The sequence below is a fragment of the Camarhynchus parvulus genome, chromosome 2, assembly GCF_901933205.1.
Source record: "Camarhynchus parvulus chromosome 2, STF_HiC, whole genome shotgun sequence".
In the NCBI taxonomy this organism is placed as follows: Eukaryota; Metazoa; Chordata; class Aves; order Passeriformes; family Thraupidae; genus Camarhynchus; species Camarhynchus parvulus.
This window is the reverse complement of record NC_044572.1, coordinates 150,173,682-150,189,850: the sequence shown is the minus strand read 5'-3', so window position 1 is coordinate 150,189,850 and position 16,169 is coordinate 150,173,682. Positions and strand designations below refer to the sequence as shown.

At 47.8% G+C, this 16,169-nt stretch overlaps 1 protein-coding gene across 1 annotated transcript; it reads left to right on the top strand.

Moving 5' to 3' along the window:
- The first annotated feature begins 4,307 nt into the window (after positions 1-4,307).
- On the top strand, positions 4,308-13,490 carry TOP1MT (DNA topoisomerase I mitochondrial). Its single transcript, XM_030971444.1, has 13 exons — positions 4,308-4,425; positions 5,661-5,777; positions 6,294-6,416; positions 6,746-6,933; positions 7,693-7,837; positions 8,584-8,727; positions 9,210-9,395; positions 9,875-9,943; positions 11,076-11,190; positions 11,666-11,793; positions 12,472-12,566; positions 13,038-13,187; positions 13,388-13,490. The coding sequence occupies exons 1-13, from the start codon at positions 4,342-4,344 to the stop codon at positions 13,488-13,490; spliced, it is 1,647 nt and encodes a 548-aa protein (XP_030827304.1). The 5' UTR covers positions 4,308-4,341.
- Positions 13,491-16,169: the final 2,679 nt, after the last annotated feature.

Genomic DNA, 16,169 nt, shown 5'->3' with positions numbered 1-16,169 from the left:
TGTCCCACAGCCTGGTAATTAATTATCTGCCTAGATTAATTTATGGAAAGGGGCCAAAATTCGCACTTTCTGTTGCAGAAATTTTGATTAAAAGCAGGAATTGTGACTCTTCTCTATTTGGAAGTCCAGGAAGAGTGATCATTATCTTGCTTAGGAGGAAGAAACTGGACTTCCAACTCTTTTTTGGGAAGGATCAGGGCAGCTGGCTGTGCTTCCTAAGGGTTCCTGCTGCAGGATCCAGGAGCTGAGAAAAGCAGGGAATGGATCTGATCCGTGGCTTGAGCTTAGCTCCAGGATTAGCTAGGATGGACCAGGGGATTTATCTGGGAGGTGACAATGACCCAGAAGGAAAAGGGACACCATCACCTCAACATTAAACTCTTGGAATTCTGAGGGATGGAAAAAATACCCCAGATCACCATTAAACCATGTCCCAAAACACCACATCCACAGGTTTTTGGAACACTTCCAGGGATGGTGATCCCACCTGGACAGCCTCTTCCAGTGCTTGACCACCCTTTCAGTGAGGAATTTTTTCGTAATACCCCACCTAAATCCACCCTTTGGAGTTTTAGGCTCAGCCTAGGAGACCTAAGCTTGGTGTAGGCTGTGCTGCTGTTTCCTCATTCTTATTTTGCTTGATTTTTCTGGAATGTGAACACCTTGAAGACTCACAACTCCCTGCCTGGCTCAAAGAAGCCTTGGGAGAAATTATAGGGGCAGGTTGGTGCTTTATAAGGGTTGCAAATCCCACAGAATTCCCAAAGATTCGCCTGAGCTCTCTGCTGGGCAGCGAAACACTCCTGGATTCCTCACCCATATGGATGGTGCAGATCATGGATCTGGACAGTCTTTGTCCTGTTGTATTGATGAGGCTCCTTCCCTGCCCATTCCCCACTGGAATCATCCCCACTGTCCCAGGAATTGTGTCCCATCTGTCTCCTTTTTTCCAGTGTGTCCATGATTGCCTGATCCCTTCCTTTGTGCTGTTGGTGCTGCCAAACCTTTTCTCCTGAGGTTTTTCTGGGAATATTTCCTTAAGACCTCCCCTGTTTTGTCTGGAGACCTTGTGGTTCTGCTCCTTTTGAGCTTTCTCATCCCGTAAAATCCAGCTTGGGGTCATTTCCCTGCTGCCTTGGGATATCTCCATCTGTGGTGCTGCCGTGGTTGGAGGGAAATGAGGGAGCAATTCACTAATTTGGGATGGAAAAAGGGAATGCTGGTGGTGAGAATTGGCTGTGATGTCGTTGTAGGTCCCAGGACCAATCCCAGGGAACAGGACCTGCAGTGGGAGAGCAGCACTTGGAGACCCAGAATGGAATTGGGGTAGGAAAACTGGGGGGAATGTCACCCTCTGGACCTAATCCTGCATCTCCACCATTCACTTGGGATTTGGGATAACCTCTCTCCTTTCCCAACATCTCCTCCCTTTATTCCTGCTTCCCACAGGCCCCAAGTGAAGATGTTGCTGGTGGGGTTGCATTCCCCTCTGGAGAGCCTTTGGAGAGGGATGTGGGGCTCACAGCTGTGAGGGAGAGTGAGGAGAAGGAGCTGGATCCCCCTATCCCACAGCAGGAAGAGGATTCCCAAGCCCCAGAAAGAAAGAGAGGGAAGAAACAAGAGGAAAACAAGCAGGAAAAGGGATTGAAGAGAAAAGGAGGGAAGAAACATGAGAAAAACAAGCAGGAAAAGGGATTGAAGAGAAAGGGAGGGAAGAAACATGAGGGGAACAAGCAGGAAATGAGACTGAAGAGAAAAAGAGGGAGGAAGGATAAATTTGAGGATTTGGTGGATGGCATTGAGGAGGAGGAGGGGGATGAAGGCAGGAATTGGGAAGGGGGACAGGGAAGAGCCAAAAAACAGAGAAGCAACAGCAGCCAGGGGTGGGATGAAGGGAAAAGAAAGCGGGAGAAGGGGAAAGCAAAGAAGCCCAGCAGGGGGAAAGTGAAGGGGGTGGTAAAGGTGGGTAAGAGGAAAATGAAGAAGGAGAAATTGCTGAAAGAGGAACAAGAGATGGAGAAAGATGAGGAGGGAGAGAAAGGAGTGGGAAGTGACGAGGAAGAGAGGGAGGGAAAGGGAAGTGGAAATGGAAAAGGAGTAGAAAAGGAGGAAGAAGTGGATGAGAAAGGGGAGGAAGGATTGGGAGAGGCTAGGAGTGCAGGGATGGGGCAGGAGGTGAAGGAGGAAGAGGATGAAGGGAAGGGAGATATTCAAGTGGAAGAGAAAAAGAAGAAAAAAAATAAGAAAAAGCCAGAGGGGGAAACAAAAGAGACGGAGAAAAAGAGTGAAGAGGAGGAAACCCCAGGGAAAACTGGGAAAAGGAAATCAAAGGAAGGAGAAGAGAAGAAAGAGGAAGAAAAGAACAATAAAAAGACTAAAAAACAGAAGGAAGAAGAAAAAGAGGCAGAAAACAAATGGAAATGGTAAATTCCGGCGTGCCTTTGGCAGGTCTAACCCTGGGACTGGGATTTTAATTTTATTTTGTGGGGAAAACCAGTGAAAGTTCCTATTTTTGGCTATTTTCCTATATTCCCCTGAGCCTTGAACTCACCACTCTTGGAAATGGGTGAGAGATCAGGGAAGGTCCTGAATGCACAGCAGGATTTGTATCATAATTATCTTTATTTTTAAATTTATTTATTTATTTATAACATTTATTTCTCCTCCAATGATTTTCTTGGTGCCCATCCTAGGAAGGGAGGAGCTCATAATTATTGGAAGGAAATAATAATAATATTAATAATAATAATAATAGTCCAAGACAGCAGCACCCCCTATCAGGGAGCTGTAGAGGGTCTGAATTCCTTCCCCACTTCTTTCTCCAGCAGATTTGGGATGATCCAGGCAGGTATTTTATAGGAAAGGATGTGGAATGTGGCTGCTGGATGCTGGATTATTTTTTGGAAGTGCAGCTTCAGCCACTTGGTGTCACTCTCTCCCAGATCTCCCCAAGATCTGGGACAGAGCAGGAGGATTTTTGGGATGCTTTTTGGGAGCCTGTGGCAAACCCTGATCTGGGAGGAGCCGTTATCCCAGACGGGGATATCCATGGATACCTGGATCTTGAAGGATCCAGGGTGACATGAAAAATAAGATTTTATATATTTTTTTCATAATCAATGCGTTGTTTGGAATGGCTGGATCCCGGCATGGAGGCTGGTATATGGGAATTCAATCCCAAAAAATTATCCACAACTACATTTCCCATGAGAAAATTCCCACGTGTCACCCTCCTTGGCCTCTGGATGGTCTTGGGGGGATCTGTGCAAGGTGAGTGTGGGGGATGCTCTGCAGGAATTTGGGATCCCAGAATTTTGGGAAGAGAGATGATCACAAAATGATCCTGATGCTGTCTTTCTCTGATGCTTTCAGCCCAAATTCCTGGAGTTTGTTGGTTTTCCTCGACTATTTCATTTTCTCTGTTTTTATGGCAAAATGCACCTTTGGATACCATGGATTTATTCCACTCTGCTTCCCACGGGGAGTAAAAACAAATCACAAATAACTTCTGGGGCATTGCTGAGCGAGAAACAGGAATTTTGCTTTCTCTGTGTGGAATCTTGCTGTGTTTTCCCAGAAATCCTTGGCTTTTTTTTCCTGGAGATGCTGGGATTAAGGGACCAGTGCCAGCCTGGCTGTGGGACGCAGATCCCTGCCTGTCCCCTGCTGTCACCAGTGCTCTTCCTCTGACCCTAACCTGTGGTTTTATCCCTCTTTTTAGAGTCCTGCTCCTGATTTTCCAGTTGGATTTTTTGACATTATTATTTTTTTTTAATTTTCAAATTTAATTTACTGGAATTTTTGTTGCAGTTTTTTAAATCCTCACAGTCAAAACTTGTAGTGGCTTTGAAATCCCATTTGCTGCTGCATGGGGAAAGATTCCTTTAGGTCTCATTTGCATTAAAATCAAAGTTATAAATATTTATGAGGCATAGGTTTCCCAGAGAAGCCCTGGCTGCCCCATCCCTGGAAGTATTCCTTGGATTGGATAGGGTTTGGAGCAACCTGGATTAGTGAAAATTGTACCTGCCCATGGAAAGGGGTTGGAATAAGGTGGCTTTTAGGATCTCTTCACTCCCACCCTGAGTTCCTCCATGTCACCCCACCTCAATTTCATGGATTCTCTTCCAGTTTTCCTTGTTTTAAAGAACAGGAAAACTGAGCCAGCAGTGGGGAAAATGGGATTTCACCTGGAATTTGTGCCAGCTGTCACTACTCCGAGCATTCTCCCAGTGTCACCTTGGGAGGAGGTGCCAGATGCCAGATTTGGGAAATTCTCATGGACTCCTGTGTGTCTGTTCCAGGTGGGAAGAGGAGAAGAAGGAAGATGGAATCAAATGGATGCAGCTGGAGCACCGAGGGCCCTACTTTGTGCCCCCCTACGAGCCCCTGCCCAAGAATGTGCAGTTTTATTATGATGGTACAGCTGTGATGGGACCTGGGGCTTGGGGTGGTGTCCTCTCCTTAGGGAAGATGAATATCCCATTGGAAAAGCCATGGGTTCAAGCTGGAAGATCTTACACATGGTTGGAATTATGGAGGTTTTGGGGGAGCTGCTCCTAATTGCTGTTTTTTCTCATTAAGCTGCATTTTAGGTTTGGGCTTTCTCAGCTCATCCATGCTTTCCCACGAGCTGGAAAAATGGGATTTTACTGTTCCATGGCCTCAGGGACTGACACATCCAAGGATGTGGCTGGGCTGCTTCAAGCTCCTGATGTCCCCAGGGTCACCTCACATCACCTTAGAGCAACTCGGGGTGTCGCTGGCAGGACAGATCCAGGCTTTTGTTTCCTCTGTGTTTTCCCGACATTCCCACTGGGATTCCTGCCATTCCCAGCTCTCAGTTCATCCCTGAACTCATTTCTGAAGGACCAAAGGGAGGGGGAAATAAGGACATTGGGGGTCAGCCCAGGGATGGTGGAGATGGAAAGGGATCACGTTCCCTTGGTGTTCCTCAGTTCCCTGGAGCTTCCCATACTTTTTTTTTTGCTGTAGGAAAAAGGCCACTTTGGGGAAAAGGAGGTGCCTGGCAGGGCTGGTGGGCACTGCTGGGACATCCATGGGGCTGTCAGGGATTTTGGCTCCATGAGGAGGAGCCTTGACAGGGTTTGGACCTTCTCTGTGATCTTTGAGGTGTTGTGGATCTGGGCTGGTGGCTTTGGACTTTGGGATATTTGATGTTGACTTTTTTCCTAAAAAAATGTCACCATTCTTGGATGGAAAAGTGTTTGCGGACAGGCAACAACCCCGAGTAGGAAGGGCCCATGGATGAGCTGGTGTTTGGGAGTTGACGGGGGCTGCTCCAGAGCTCCATTCCCTTCAGTCCAAAAATCCCAAAAACAGTGGTTCAAGTAGGAATCAACCATTCCCTGGACATCTCCAGAGGACTTTTTCCTAGAAAAAGTTATTTCCAATAATCCCTAGGATGAGCCAAGATATTCCTTGCTTTTGTTGTGTTTCTCCAGCCAAAGAGCTCAGGAGGGGATGGTGGCTTTGCCTCCAAGAAATGATTCAAGATCCTTAGAAAATCTAAGGAATAATCCAAGGTTCTGCCCAGAGAAGCTGTGGCTGCCCCATCCCTGGAAGTGTTCCCAGTTGGACAGGCCTTGGAGCAGCCTGGTCTAGTGGGAGGTGTCCCTGCCTCTCTTTTCCCAGGAAAGCCCTTGAAGCTGAGCCTGGCCACGGAGGAGATCGCCACGTTTTATGCCAAAATGTTGGATCACGAGTACACCACCAAGGAGATCTTCCAGAACAACTTCTTCCATGACTGGAGGAAGGTACCTTCCCTGGGAGGGCTCCTTGATATCCATCAAACCCATCAGCACCAGCCTGTGGTGTGGGATGGAGGGAATGGGGGGATTTGCTCCTTATTTATAATTATTTATAATTGTGACATTCTAAATCCTGATTTATTTCCATGGGGGGGTTTTTTGTGGGTTTGGGCTGGGATTTGCTTTCTGTGCTCCCTCTGAGTTTTAGTGATGGGTGCAGGTGGTGGATCTTGCAGACAGCTCCAAAATCAGTTTGGGACACCAAAGGAATAACCTTTGATCCCAAAACAACCCAAAACTCTTTCTAGGGAATGTTTACACTTCCCAAATATATTTGGTGCTGTCCCGGCAGTTGTGTTTGAGGACTTTTTTCCATATTAGGTTCTTCCACCCCAGAACTGGCTGTCTTTTTTCAAAGAATGGGTCTCTATTCCCTTTTCCAAGGACAGGCACAAGCAGCAGCTCCATGTGGAATTAGTTTTGCCTCCTGGCTTTTCCCAGCCCCTCTCATCTCTTTCCCAGGAAATGACCTCAGAGGAGCAAGAGATAATCAAGGACCTGGACAAATGTGACTTTGGGGAGATCCACAAATATTTTGTGGACAAAAATGAGGCTCGTAAAGCGCTTCCCAAGGAGGAGAAGCAGGTGAGGACTGGTTCCTATGACACGTTTTGGGAATTTTGGCTCTTTGTTGTTTTCTTTCCTGGTGTTGTGCCCTGAGTTTGGACTTCTTTAATCCAGCTCTGTCTCCATGGCCATTGCCCCTGTCTTCCTGAATTTTATCAGCTGGTCTGCACATTCCATGGCTTTGCATGGTACCAGTCATCCTTGGATCATGTTTTGGAGTCCTTCCCTGTCCAGAGGATTGTGGATTTTGCCAAGGGAATGATGGCACTTGGACTTCTTGGTTGGAATGTTAAAGATCCTTTCCAATCCAAACCATTCTGATTTTTTTGGGGGTGTCCCGGTTTCAGAAGCTGAAGGAGGAGGCGGATAAGATCCAGGAGGAATATGGGTACTGCATCATGGATGGCCACCGGGAGAAGATTGGCAACTTCAAAACTGAACCTCCAGGGCTCTTCCGTGGCCGTGGGGAGCACCCCAAAATGGGGATGCTGAAGAAGAGGATCATGCCAGAAGATGTCATCATCAACTGCAGCAAGTGGGTTGTCCTTGGAAGTGCTGAGCTCCTGGGGCTTCCCTTGGGATTTGGGGGAACTGGGCACTTCCTCTGCCCAGAGTTGGGGTTTTTCTATTTTTTTAAATCCCTGTTTTCCACATCCTGAGAATGTTTTTCCCTCTGAGTTTTGTGAGCTGGAATGGTCTTAAGCCACCCACTTGAAGACCTTGATTCAAAACGTTCCCCACCAGTCCAGAAAGTTTTCCTGTTGTTCCCAGCATCCCAATGATAAACACCTGATTGTGGGAAGAGTTTGGAGCCCCAGGAGCAGCTGAGGGAGCTGGAGGGGCTCAGCCTGGAGGAAAGGAGGCTGGGGGAGACCTTCTAAAACTCCCTGACAGGAAGGTGGAGCCACATAGGGCTTGGCTTCTCCAAGAAAAAAAGATAGGAGACGAGGAAATGTCCTCAAGTTGTGGGAGAGGAGGTTTAGGTTGGATATTAGGGAAAAAAAAATCTCTACAGAAAGGGTTGTCAGGCACTGGAAGGGGCTGCCCAGGGCAGTGGTGGAGTCACCAACCCTACAGGAGTGTGAAAGCTGTGTAGATGTGGCACTTGGGGACATGGTTTGGTGCTCCTGGCAGTGCCGGTTCATGGTTGGACTCGGTCTTGGAGGGGTTTTCCAACTTCAATGATTCCATGTTGTGGAGTAATTCTAGGTGGATTCCATGCTTTCTCAGTCTTTGGCTCACTGGAAACTTCATTCTTCATGGTCTGAGGGCTCTAATCCTGCTCTTCCCACAGGGATTCCAAGATTCCCGAGCCCCCAGAAGGCCACAAGTGGAAGGAGGTGCGCTTTGACAACACGGTCACCTGGCTGGCCTCGTGGACAGAGAACATCCAGAACACCTTGAAGTACATCATGCTGAATCCCAGCTCCAAGCTGAAGGTTGGAATAATGCCCTTGGTCAGCTGAAAAAAATCTGGGAAAGCCAGGATGTGGAGTATTAAAAAAAATTTTTTTTTTTGGCCCTTCTCTTAAAAGTGGATAAACAAAATGAGGGAAAGGACAGATGACTGTGAAGCATCAAACTTACTCCAAGGAATGGGTTGCTCCTGGCAGAGTGATCCTGGTGCCACGTTGCTCATGTGTGTCCAGGGAAGGCTGTTGGAAGCTGGATGGGGGCTGAAAGGATCCACAGGGGCTAAGAAGATCCACAGGGACCAGAGTGGGGTTAATTTATAGCAGGAAGTGGAGGGTAGGAAGAGATGGGATTGAACTCTGTGGGAAGAGAAAGGGGATTTGAGGCTGTTTCTAAGGGCTCAGGAAAAGTGGGAATGCTGTCCAGGTGGACACAACTGACCACGTGCTCTGTCAGTCCACACTGGTGTTCAAGGAGCCACCTTTGGCCATGGTTTGCCTAGCTGCTCTTTGCCATGCTCTGGCTGGTGGAGAACACCCTGACTTGGCCAGGATCCAGATCCAGCACGGCCAGCAGAGGGCACAGAAACCCTGGATGAGCTGTTTCTTTCCCAGTTTCTTCACTTCGTGGATTTTTTCTCAAGAAAACAGTGGGGTTTGAGCAGGATTTGGATGCTGGAGGTGTTTGTAGAGCAGGACTTGACTGGTAGGGGTGGAATAAAGATGGGGCACGGAATGGAAAATATCCTGGTTTCCCATATCCATTCTTCCAGGGGGAGAAGGATTGGCAGAAATACGAGGTCGCTCGGCGCCTGAAGGATGTTGTCCACACAATCCGGGCTCAGTACAGAAAAGACTGGAAATCCAAGGAGATAAAGAAGAGGCAAAGAGCAGTAGCCCTCTACTTCATTGATAAGGTATCCACAGCTTCACCCCAGGTCCCCCATCCACGTGAAATTTGGGAATTCACTTCCCTGATCCACCCCACCATGTAGTTTTTGGTGTTTGCTGGTTCTGCCACCCAGGTTGGCTCCACATGAGGAATCTGGGAATGATTATGGAATCCTGGAATGGTTTGGTTGGATGGGACCTTCAAGATCATCTCATTCCAACCCCCGTCATGGGCAGGGTCACCTTCCACTTGACCAGGTGGTTCCAAGCCCCATCCATCCTGGATTCAAATATTTCCAGAGATGTGGAAAATGAAAATTGTCCCTAGTGGAAGGTGTTCCCTAGGAAGATTGAAATTTGATGATCCTGAAGGTCCCTTCCAAATCATTCTATGAATCTATAGATGGAGATGATCCATCTCCTCTAGTCCCGATCCACTTTAACAACCTGGCAAAGGGGAATTGAGGTGGAATAGCACAGGATGGATGACTCCTTATTTTCTTTCCAGCTGGCCCTGCGAGCTGGGAATGAGAAGGAGGAAGGGGAGACTGCGGACACGGTCGGCTGCTGCTCCCTGCGCGTGGAGCACATCCAGCTGCACCCCCAGCTGGATGGGCAGGAGCACGTGGTGGAGTTTGACTTCCTCGGGAAAGACTCCATCCGTTACTACAACAAAGTGTCCGTGGAGAAGCCGGTGAGTGGGGCAGGAGTAGAGGAAGTGCTTGGTTGTCTGGGTTCCCTCAGCGTTTATCAGTCCCAAATTTCCATCCAAAACCTGTTACCAAGATGTACTTTAACCCTGGAGAATGGGAGGAATTTTGAGATAGGACTTCCAAGGTTGTTCTACTTCATGAGGGAGAAGCCCCAGCTTTGGCTGGAGCAGCCTTAGATGACTCGTGCGTGTAGGACTTGAAATGTCTCCATTTATATGAAATAATTTTTCTTTGTCCATGGGAAAAAAGATTTTAGTGGTGTTTGTGGAGAAACTGGAATGTCGGAGATGGGAAAGATGGGGGGGAACACCCAGTGGCACCTTGAAGTTGAGAAGGTTGGTGGGATGTGCCAACACAAGGGTGAATCAGAGTCCTTCTGGAGGAGGAGAGAGATGAGGGAGATGTCTGGGAGCAATTCATTCCTTGGCCATGACCAGGGCTGTCCTTTCCCCCTCTTCAGGTGTTCAAGAACCTGCAGCTGTTCATGAAGAACAAGGACCCCAGCGATGACCTCTTTGAGCACCTCAATGTGAGTTGTCACCTCGGAGCTTTTCAAACAGTACTGGTGGCTCTGAAGGAGGAGAAGCCAAACCATGACACCCTTGGCCACCTTTGGTGGTCACCCTTTGCCTTATTTTATCTCTCTGCTCTCCAGGAACATCACTGTCACTGTTTGAACATATTTTGAGGTTTTCCAGCCTCTTTTTGCACTGCTTCCCTGTGTCCCTGCTGAGGAGCTGGATTCCTCCTCCTTCCCTCCTCCAACTCACTCACTTGGGCTTTTTTTTTAGCCTGGGAAGGTCTGCCCACATTTTGGGGAATTACTGGAGGTACCAGACCTCAGCTTTTTGTTGCTTTTGCACCTCACTAGGGCTCCACAGAAGCAGGAGAGGTTGCTGGAGGGATGTGCTGCCTTCCCTCCTGGAAAAACCTCCTCCCTCATCTTCCTTGGGATGGGATGTGGGATCAATGAGTAGCTCCATGTTTCCTGTAGAACAGGGATGTGATATTGGATGTGAGCTCAGGAATGATTGTTGGAAAAGACCTCTAAAATCATTAAATCCAAGCATTAACCCAGCACTGCCAGGTCCACCACTAAACCACGTCCCCAAGTGCCAAAATGTGTCCTCTTGGACATAGGTGGGCAGAAATTATTGACTTCCAGAGAGATTTTTTTGTGGATTTAGGTAGAATTTTTAGGCCGGTTTTGGGTAGCTGATGACCTTACCCCACAAGCAGCTCTACAAGCTGCAGGATTTAATTTTTTGTTAATGCCTGAGTTTTGGTTGCTTAGGCAGAAGATGGTCTAAAAAGAGATTTGTCCCGGCTTCTGCTTGTTATTACTTAGTGGAATCATGGAATGGTTTGGATAGGAAGAGACCCTGAAGACTGTCAAGTTCCAAATCCCTGCCATGGGCAGGGACACCTTCCACTATGCCAGATTGCTCCAAGCTCCATCAACCTGGCCTTGAACAATTCTAGGGATGGAGCAGCCACAGTTAGGGAATTCCTTTCCAAGGCCTCACCAGCCTCACAGGGAAGAATTCCTTCCCAATATCCTGTCAAACCCTTTGTCATTTTGAAGCCATTCCTCCTTGTCCTACCACTAGAATTCCTAATGTGAGTTTCCCTACACTTTTCCCTGTTTTTCCCTCATCCAGACAACCTTCCTGAACAAACACCTCCAGGACCTCATGGATGGTTTGACGGCCAAAGTCTTCAGGACCTACAACGCTTCCATCACCCTGCAGGAGCAGCTCAAGGCCCTCACCAACTGTGAGTTCCAGTGGCTGTGGTGTCACCAGGGCATGGCTGGGACCAAAGGGCTCAGGAATATCCATCCATTGCCTTGGGATCCCTAAAACTGCCCATGTCCCACCTGGACAGGTGATGCTCCACCTAGTGGGGCAGGAGTGACATATGGGGGTGAGCAGCAAGTCAGGGATGTTGATAAGTGAGAAGTGGTGAACTCGGGGATACTCTGACTAACTGAGGGCCAGGATGGGAATATTTTCCCTCTTTTCCTTGTGTTACTGGTTGGCTGCACTGTTTCTGCCTCCTTGGGTACGGTAGGGATGAGTCACAGCACCAGACTGTGATGCTCAATTGTCCTTCCCCAATTCCCACAACCATTATTGCTCTCCCTGGGGAGAGAATGCGACAGCAACTTGTTTGCCTCTCCTTCTGCTGTATTCCCTGCTTTTCCCAGCTCCTGGAATGGAGTCAGAGTGATGTTTTCATTTCTTTCCAGCTGAAGACAACGTTGCAGGAAAGCTCCTGTCCTACAACCGAGCCAACAGGGCTGTGGCCATCCTGTGCAACCATCAGAGGTCTATACCAAAAACCTTTGCCAGGTCCATGCAAGTCCTCCAGGAGAAGGTGAGACAGACCCAGCTGAGAGATCCCAGACCTAATCCGGCCTCTGAATTTTATTTTTGGGCTGGGGTGATGTCTGGAGGGATCATCTTGGTCAAAAACATCAGGGAATGTCCTGGGAGTAGTGGATTGCAATCCAGGGGTGGAGAGGGATGTGGTGACCTCAAATTCTGGGGAAAGCAATTTGGCACAGAATTTGGGTGAGTTTTTATGAGTTTGGGGCTTTTTTAATCACTCTGTCTTCAAGCCAAGCTGGGGACCTTTTGTGATGGCAGCTCTGGCCCAGTTGGATCCAGATCAGAGAAATTGGTTTTCCTGTCTTTTTCCAGGACGAGCAGCTTGAAAATACTTTAAATTACCACTTTTAATTGTCCTCATTTTTGCTCACACCCCACTGAAGGGCTGGGACTTTTCTGAGCGCTCTGGTGCTTTCACAAGTCCCTCAGTCTCAGGCAGCTGCAGAAGATGGACAGATTTAGGAGCTCCAAGTGTTTGTGGCATCTGGGCTGGGATGATATTTTAGAAGACACTAAAAAATGCTTGAGCCCAGAAAATGCTGCAGGGACAAATTGGGAAGTAGGGTTGGTAAGAAAATGAGGAATGGTGTGTGAAGGGAAAGAGGCAGGAAGCTGAAACCTTCAGGGAGGTTGGAAGTGTTGTCTGACTTTTTCACCTTCACAGATCGATGCCAAGAAGAAACAAGTGGAGGAAGCCCAGGAAGAAGTGAAAAAAGCTGAGGATGAGTTTAAAGACACAAAAGATTCCAAAGCAGAAGTGTGAGTGGCTTTTCCATGGAATCCTCTCTTGCAGAGGGATCCAGAGGGCCCATGGATGGGGCTGATGTGTCCCAACATATCAGAACAGAAATGCCCATGTTTGGGATTGGGTCCTTCTTTTCTCATGGAAGTTTGGAATATGGTTAAGATCTTGTGGATGGTTCCCTTCAGGGACACCTCTCACTCTCCCAGGTTGCTCCAAGCTCTTTCCAACCTGGCGTTGGACACTTCTAAGGATGGAGCAGCCTCAGCTTCTCTGGGCAACCCATTCCAGGATACTGGATTTTATTTGCCCACCTTTGGTAGTAGAAATTACATTTTTTTTAGTGTTAATTTTTAATATTAAGAAAGCATCTCACCAGATCCAAACCCTTGAGAAATAGGTTAGTGCTGAATGGCACCTTTAACTCTGCCATTCCAGAGAATTTCTGGGCTTTGGGACATTCTGTGTTGTTCCTTCTCTGCCCTCAGCAACGTGGAGAAGAAGAAGAAGCTGTTGAAGAGGCTGGAGGAGCAATTGGCCAGGATGAACATCCAGGCCACGGACAAGGAGGAGAACAAGCAAATAGCTCTGGGCACATCCAAGCTGAATTACCTGGATCCCAGGATTACCGTGGCTTGGTAAGTCTTGGGTGTGAAACCATGAAAAGGTTTGGGTTGGAAAGGACCTTAAATTTGTGGTGTTCGATGGGCAGAGCCACCTCCCACTGTTCTGGGTTGCTCCAAGTCCCATCCAACCTGGCCTTGGAGACTTCCAGGGATGTAGTGGAGAGGACACTGCTGGGTAACTGGTCCCCGCTGGTGTCTTGTGGTCTGCACAGGTGCAAGAAGTTCGGGATTCCCATTGAGAAGATCTACAACAAGACCCAGAGGGAGAAGTTTGCCTGGGCCATCGACATGGCTGGAGAGGACTTTGAATTCTGAGCCGGTGCCTTCCACGTTAAATCCCAAATCCTGCTCATTTGGTGCTGTTGGGATGCTATTTTTTTTTTAAATTTGCTGCTGGTGGTGGCTGAGGGTTGTCTGAGTTTGGTGCCTTTTTTTTTTGGATGGAAAAGCAAGCACCTGGATTTCCAGTTGAAGCAGGTATTGCTGATTGGGATTTCAGACTTTGGGAACTCTTAATTCTTCTTCAGAGTTTCCAGGTACTTGGCCTTCCCCTGGAGTCCTGGAAGGAGATTAAAAAAGAGCCTTAACTGTGCTGATCAACAAAATCACGTCTAATGCTGTCTCATTGGTGTGGTGGAGCTGTGCTGCCCTTTCCAGACTGAGTGGGATGGATGGGGAAACACGAGGTGATGACAGCAGGAAAACAGGAACTGCAATATGTAACCCAGGATTGGGTTAGGGATGCACTCGGGGCAAAGGAAAAATCCCAAGGTTTTACATTTCCAGGGACATTGTGCTCTTTCACCTCCAGGAGGGGAGAAAGTTGTGCAATTGCAGGGATATTAAATGGAAAAAAACATGGGAGGGAATTTGTGTCATGTCAGGAGAAGGTAGAAGGGAAGATGTTGGATTTAAAAGCAGTCTCACATTGCATGGGGTTAAAGTTCTTGGCCATGAACCAAGTGCATTTTAAGCACCCCCATGTGGTAAGGTTTTGTCTGGGAGAACACATCTCACTTGAGGCCATGTTTATTTCCTTATTTTCTTCACTTGGCTCTGGCTCGGCTCCTGTATCCAGAGCAGGATTGCTCTGTCCAGACAGAGGCTTAGGAAATGGGGAATTTCCTAGGAGATAGGATAATGCTGGGCCAGGCTCTGTGGGATGTGTGGTGGGGAGTGGGACCAATATTCCTGGAGCTGCTCCTGTGTTGGGATGACGCCTTTGGCACCATCCTTCCCACTCAACTGGGAATGGAGCAGGCAGGGATCAACAGCATAAACTGGTTGTGTTTGCTGCTTAATGGGCTGCTTTCCACATCCCCAAAAAAGGCAGCACATTCCTGGCAGAATTCCCACGTCCCAGTGAATCCCAGGTGTGAACAAACTGTTGCATTGGCAGCAAAACCTTCCTGCACCTCAGGGCTGATATTCAGGGCTCTGTATTCCAAAGCTCCTGGTGCTTCCCATGTGTTTATTTCCACTCGTTCTTGTGTTGAAATTGTTGTTGTTTTGGTTGGAAATTGAGGTCTTGGAATGCATTTCATTAAAACCAGGAGTGATTTTTTTTTTCTGAGTATCCGTGACTGGAGGGTTTTTGCAAATCATTCCACATGTGGTTCTGGGTGTTCCATCCCTGGAAGTGTCCAAAGCCAGGCTGGATGTGGCTTGGAGCAACCTTGGATAGGTGTCCCTGCCAGTGACAGGAGCTTTAAGGTTCCTTTCAATCCCAACCACTCTGGAATTTTATAAAATAAAGGAGTAATTCCAGAAGGGCTGAGCTGTTGCTGTCCCAGATGGCCCTGTCCATCCTCACCCTGTTTTTCCTGGAGTCCTCCAAGTGTTTCTGTCAATATTCCATAGACCTTTCCTATGGCCTAATGCCCAAGAGCTTTTCCTACTGCTCAGGATCCTGTGGAGCAGGATCATGCTCCTATCCCAGAGAGGAGGATCCCTCTCCCACACCAATAATTTGGGGTTATTTGGTGGCTCCAGGCAATGCTGATGTGCTCAGATGACCCCTCCTCACTTTGGCCCTTCCAGACGTGGTTTCAGCTCCATTTTTCCAATGTTTTCCTGAAGTCTCCATCCCTGGAAGTGCTCATTAAAAACCTCTGGAAATGGCACTTGAGGATATGGTTTAGTGGTGAACATGGTGGTTGGACTTGGTGATCCTAAAGGTCTTTTCCAGCTTTCTGTGATGCTGTAGGCAGAGGAAAACCTGTGTTTGTTTGGTGATCCAAGGCCGTGACAGCATTCGGTGAAATTCAAAGTCAAAAGTTAAGCATTTTTCCGTTGTGATGACTTCCCCTTTTTATTTAAAAAAGGGAAGCTGTGGTTTGCGACAAAACCAGAAATGACACCCTCCCGTGTGATTTCTGGTTGCCTAATTTGCTTTTCATAAAAGCCTTCTTTTTCAGTGTGGGTGGGAGAAGACCTCCCCCAAAATCTACCAGGGATGATGTTGACTGCTCCGGCTGGTACTGGAACTTAGGGCTGTTCTAAGTACATAATGGAGCTTTAATAAACAAAAAGAAAAAAAAAAACAGAACAAAAAAACCCCAAAAAACTAACAAAAAACCCCAAACAAATGAAAAAATCCCCAAATACCATGTGAGGGTTGGGAAGTTTGTACCCTTCCTGCAGCCTGGGGATGTCTTACACTGATGGCCATGGTCAGTGTTGATAGAGGAGCTGTTGGAGAAGATAAATTTAGGGGTGGGAGGAGGTGATGAGAAGTTCCTCTTGTTGTTGGTATCTGCTGCCCCTGCCCAGACTCTTCCCAAAAATCCAGGGTTGGGAGGATCTCTGGAGGGCTCGAGTTCAATCTTCTCCTCAAAGGAGAGTCAGCTCTGGCTGCGTTGTTCAGGGTTTTCTCAAACTTAATTTCAATGTTTCTGTGCAGGGAGATTCCTCCACCACCTCTCACTGTTTTGGAAATGAATCACTGCCCTGGCAAAGCTTTTCCTTCCCTGTGTCTGGTTGGAGTTTCCCTTG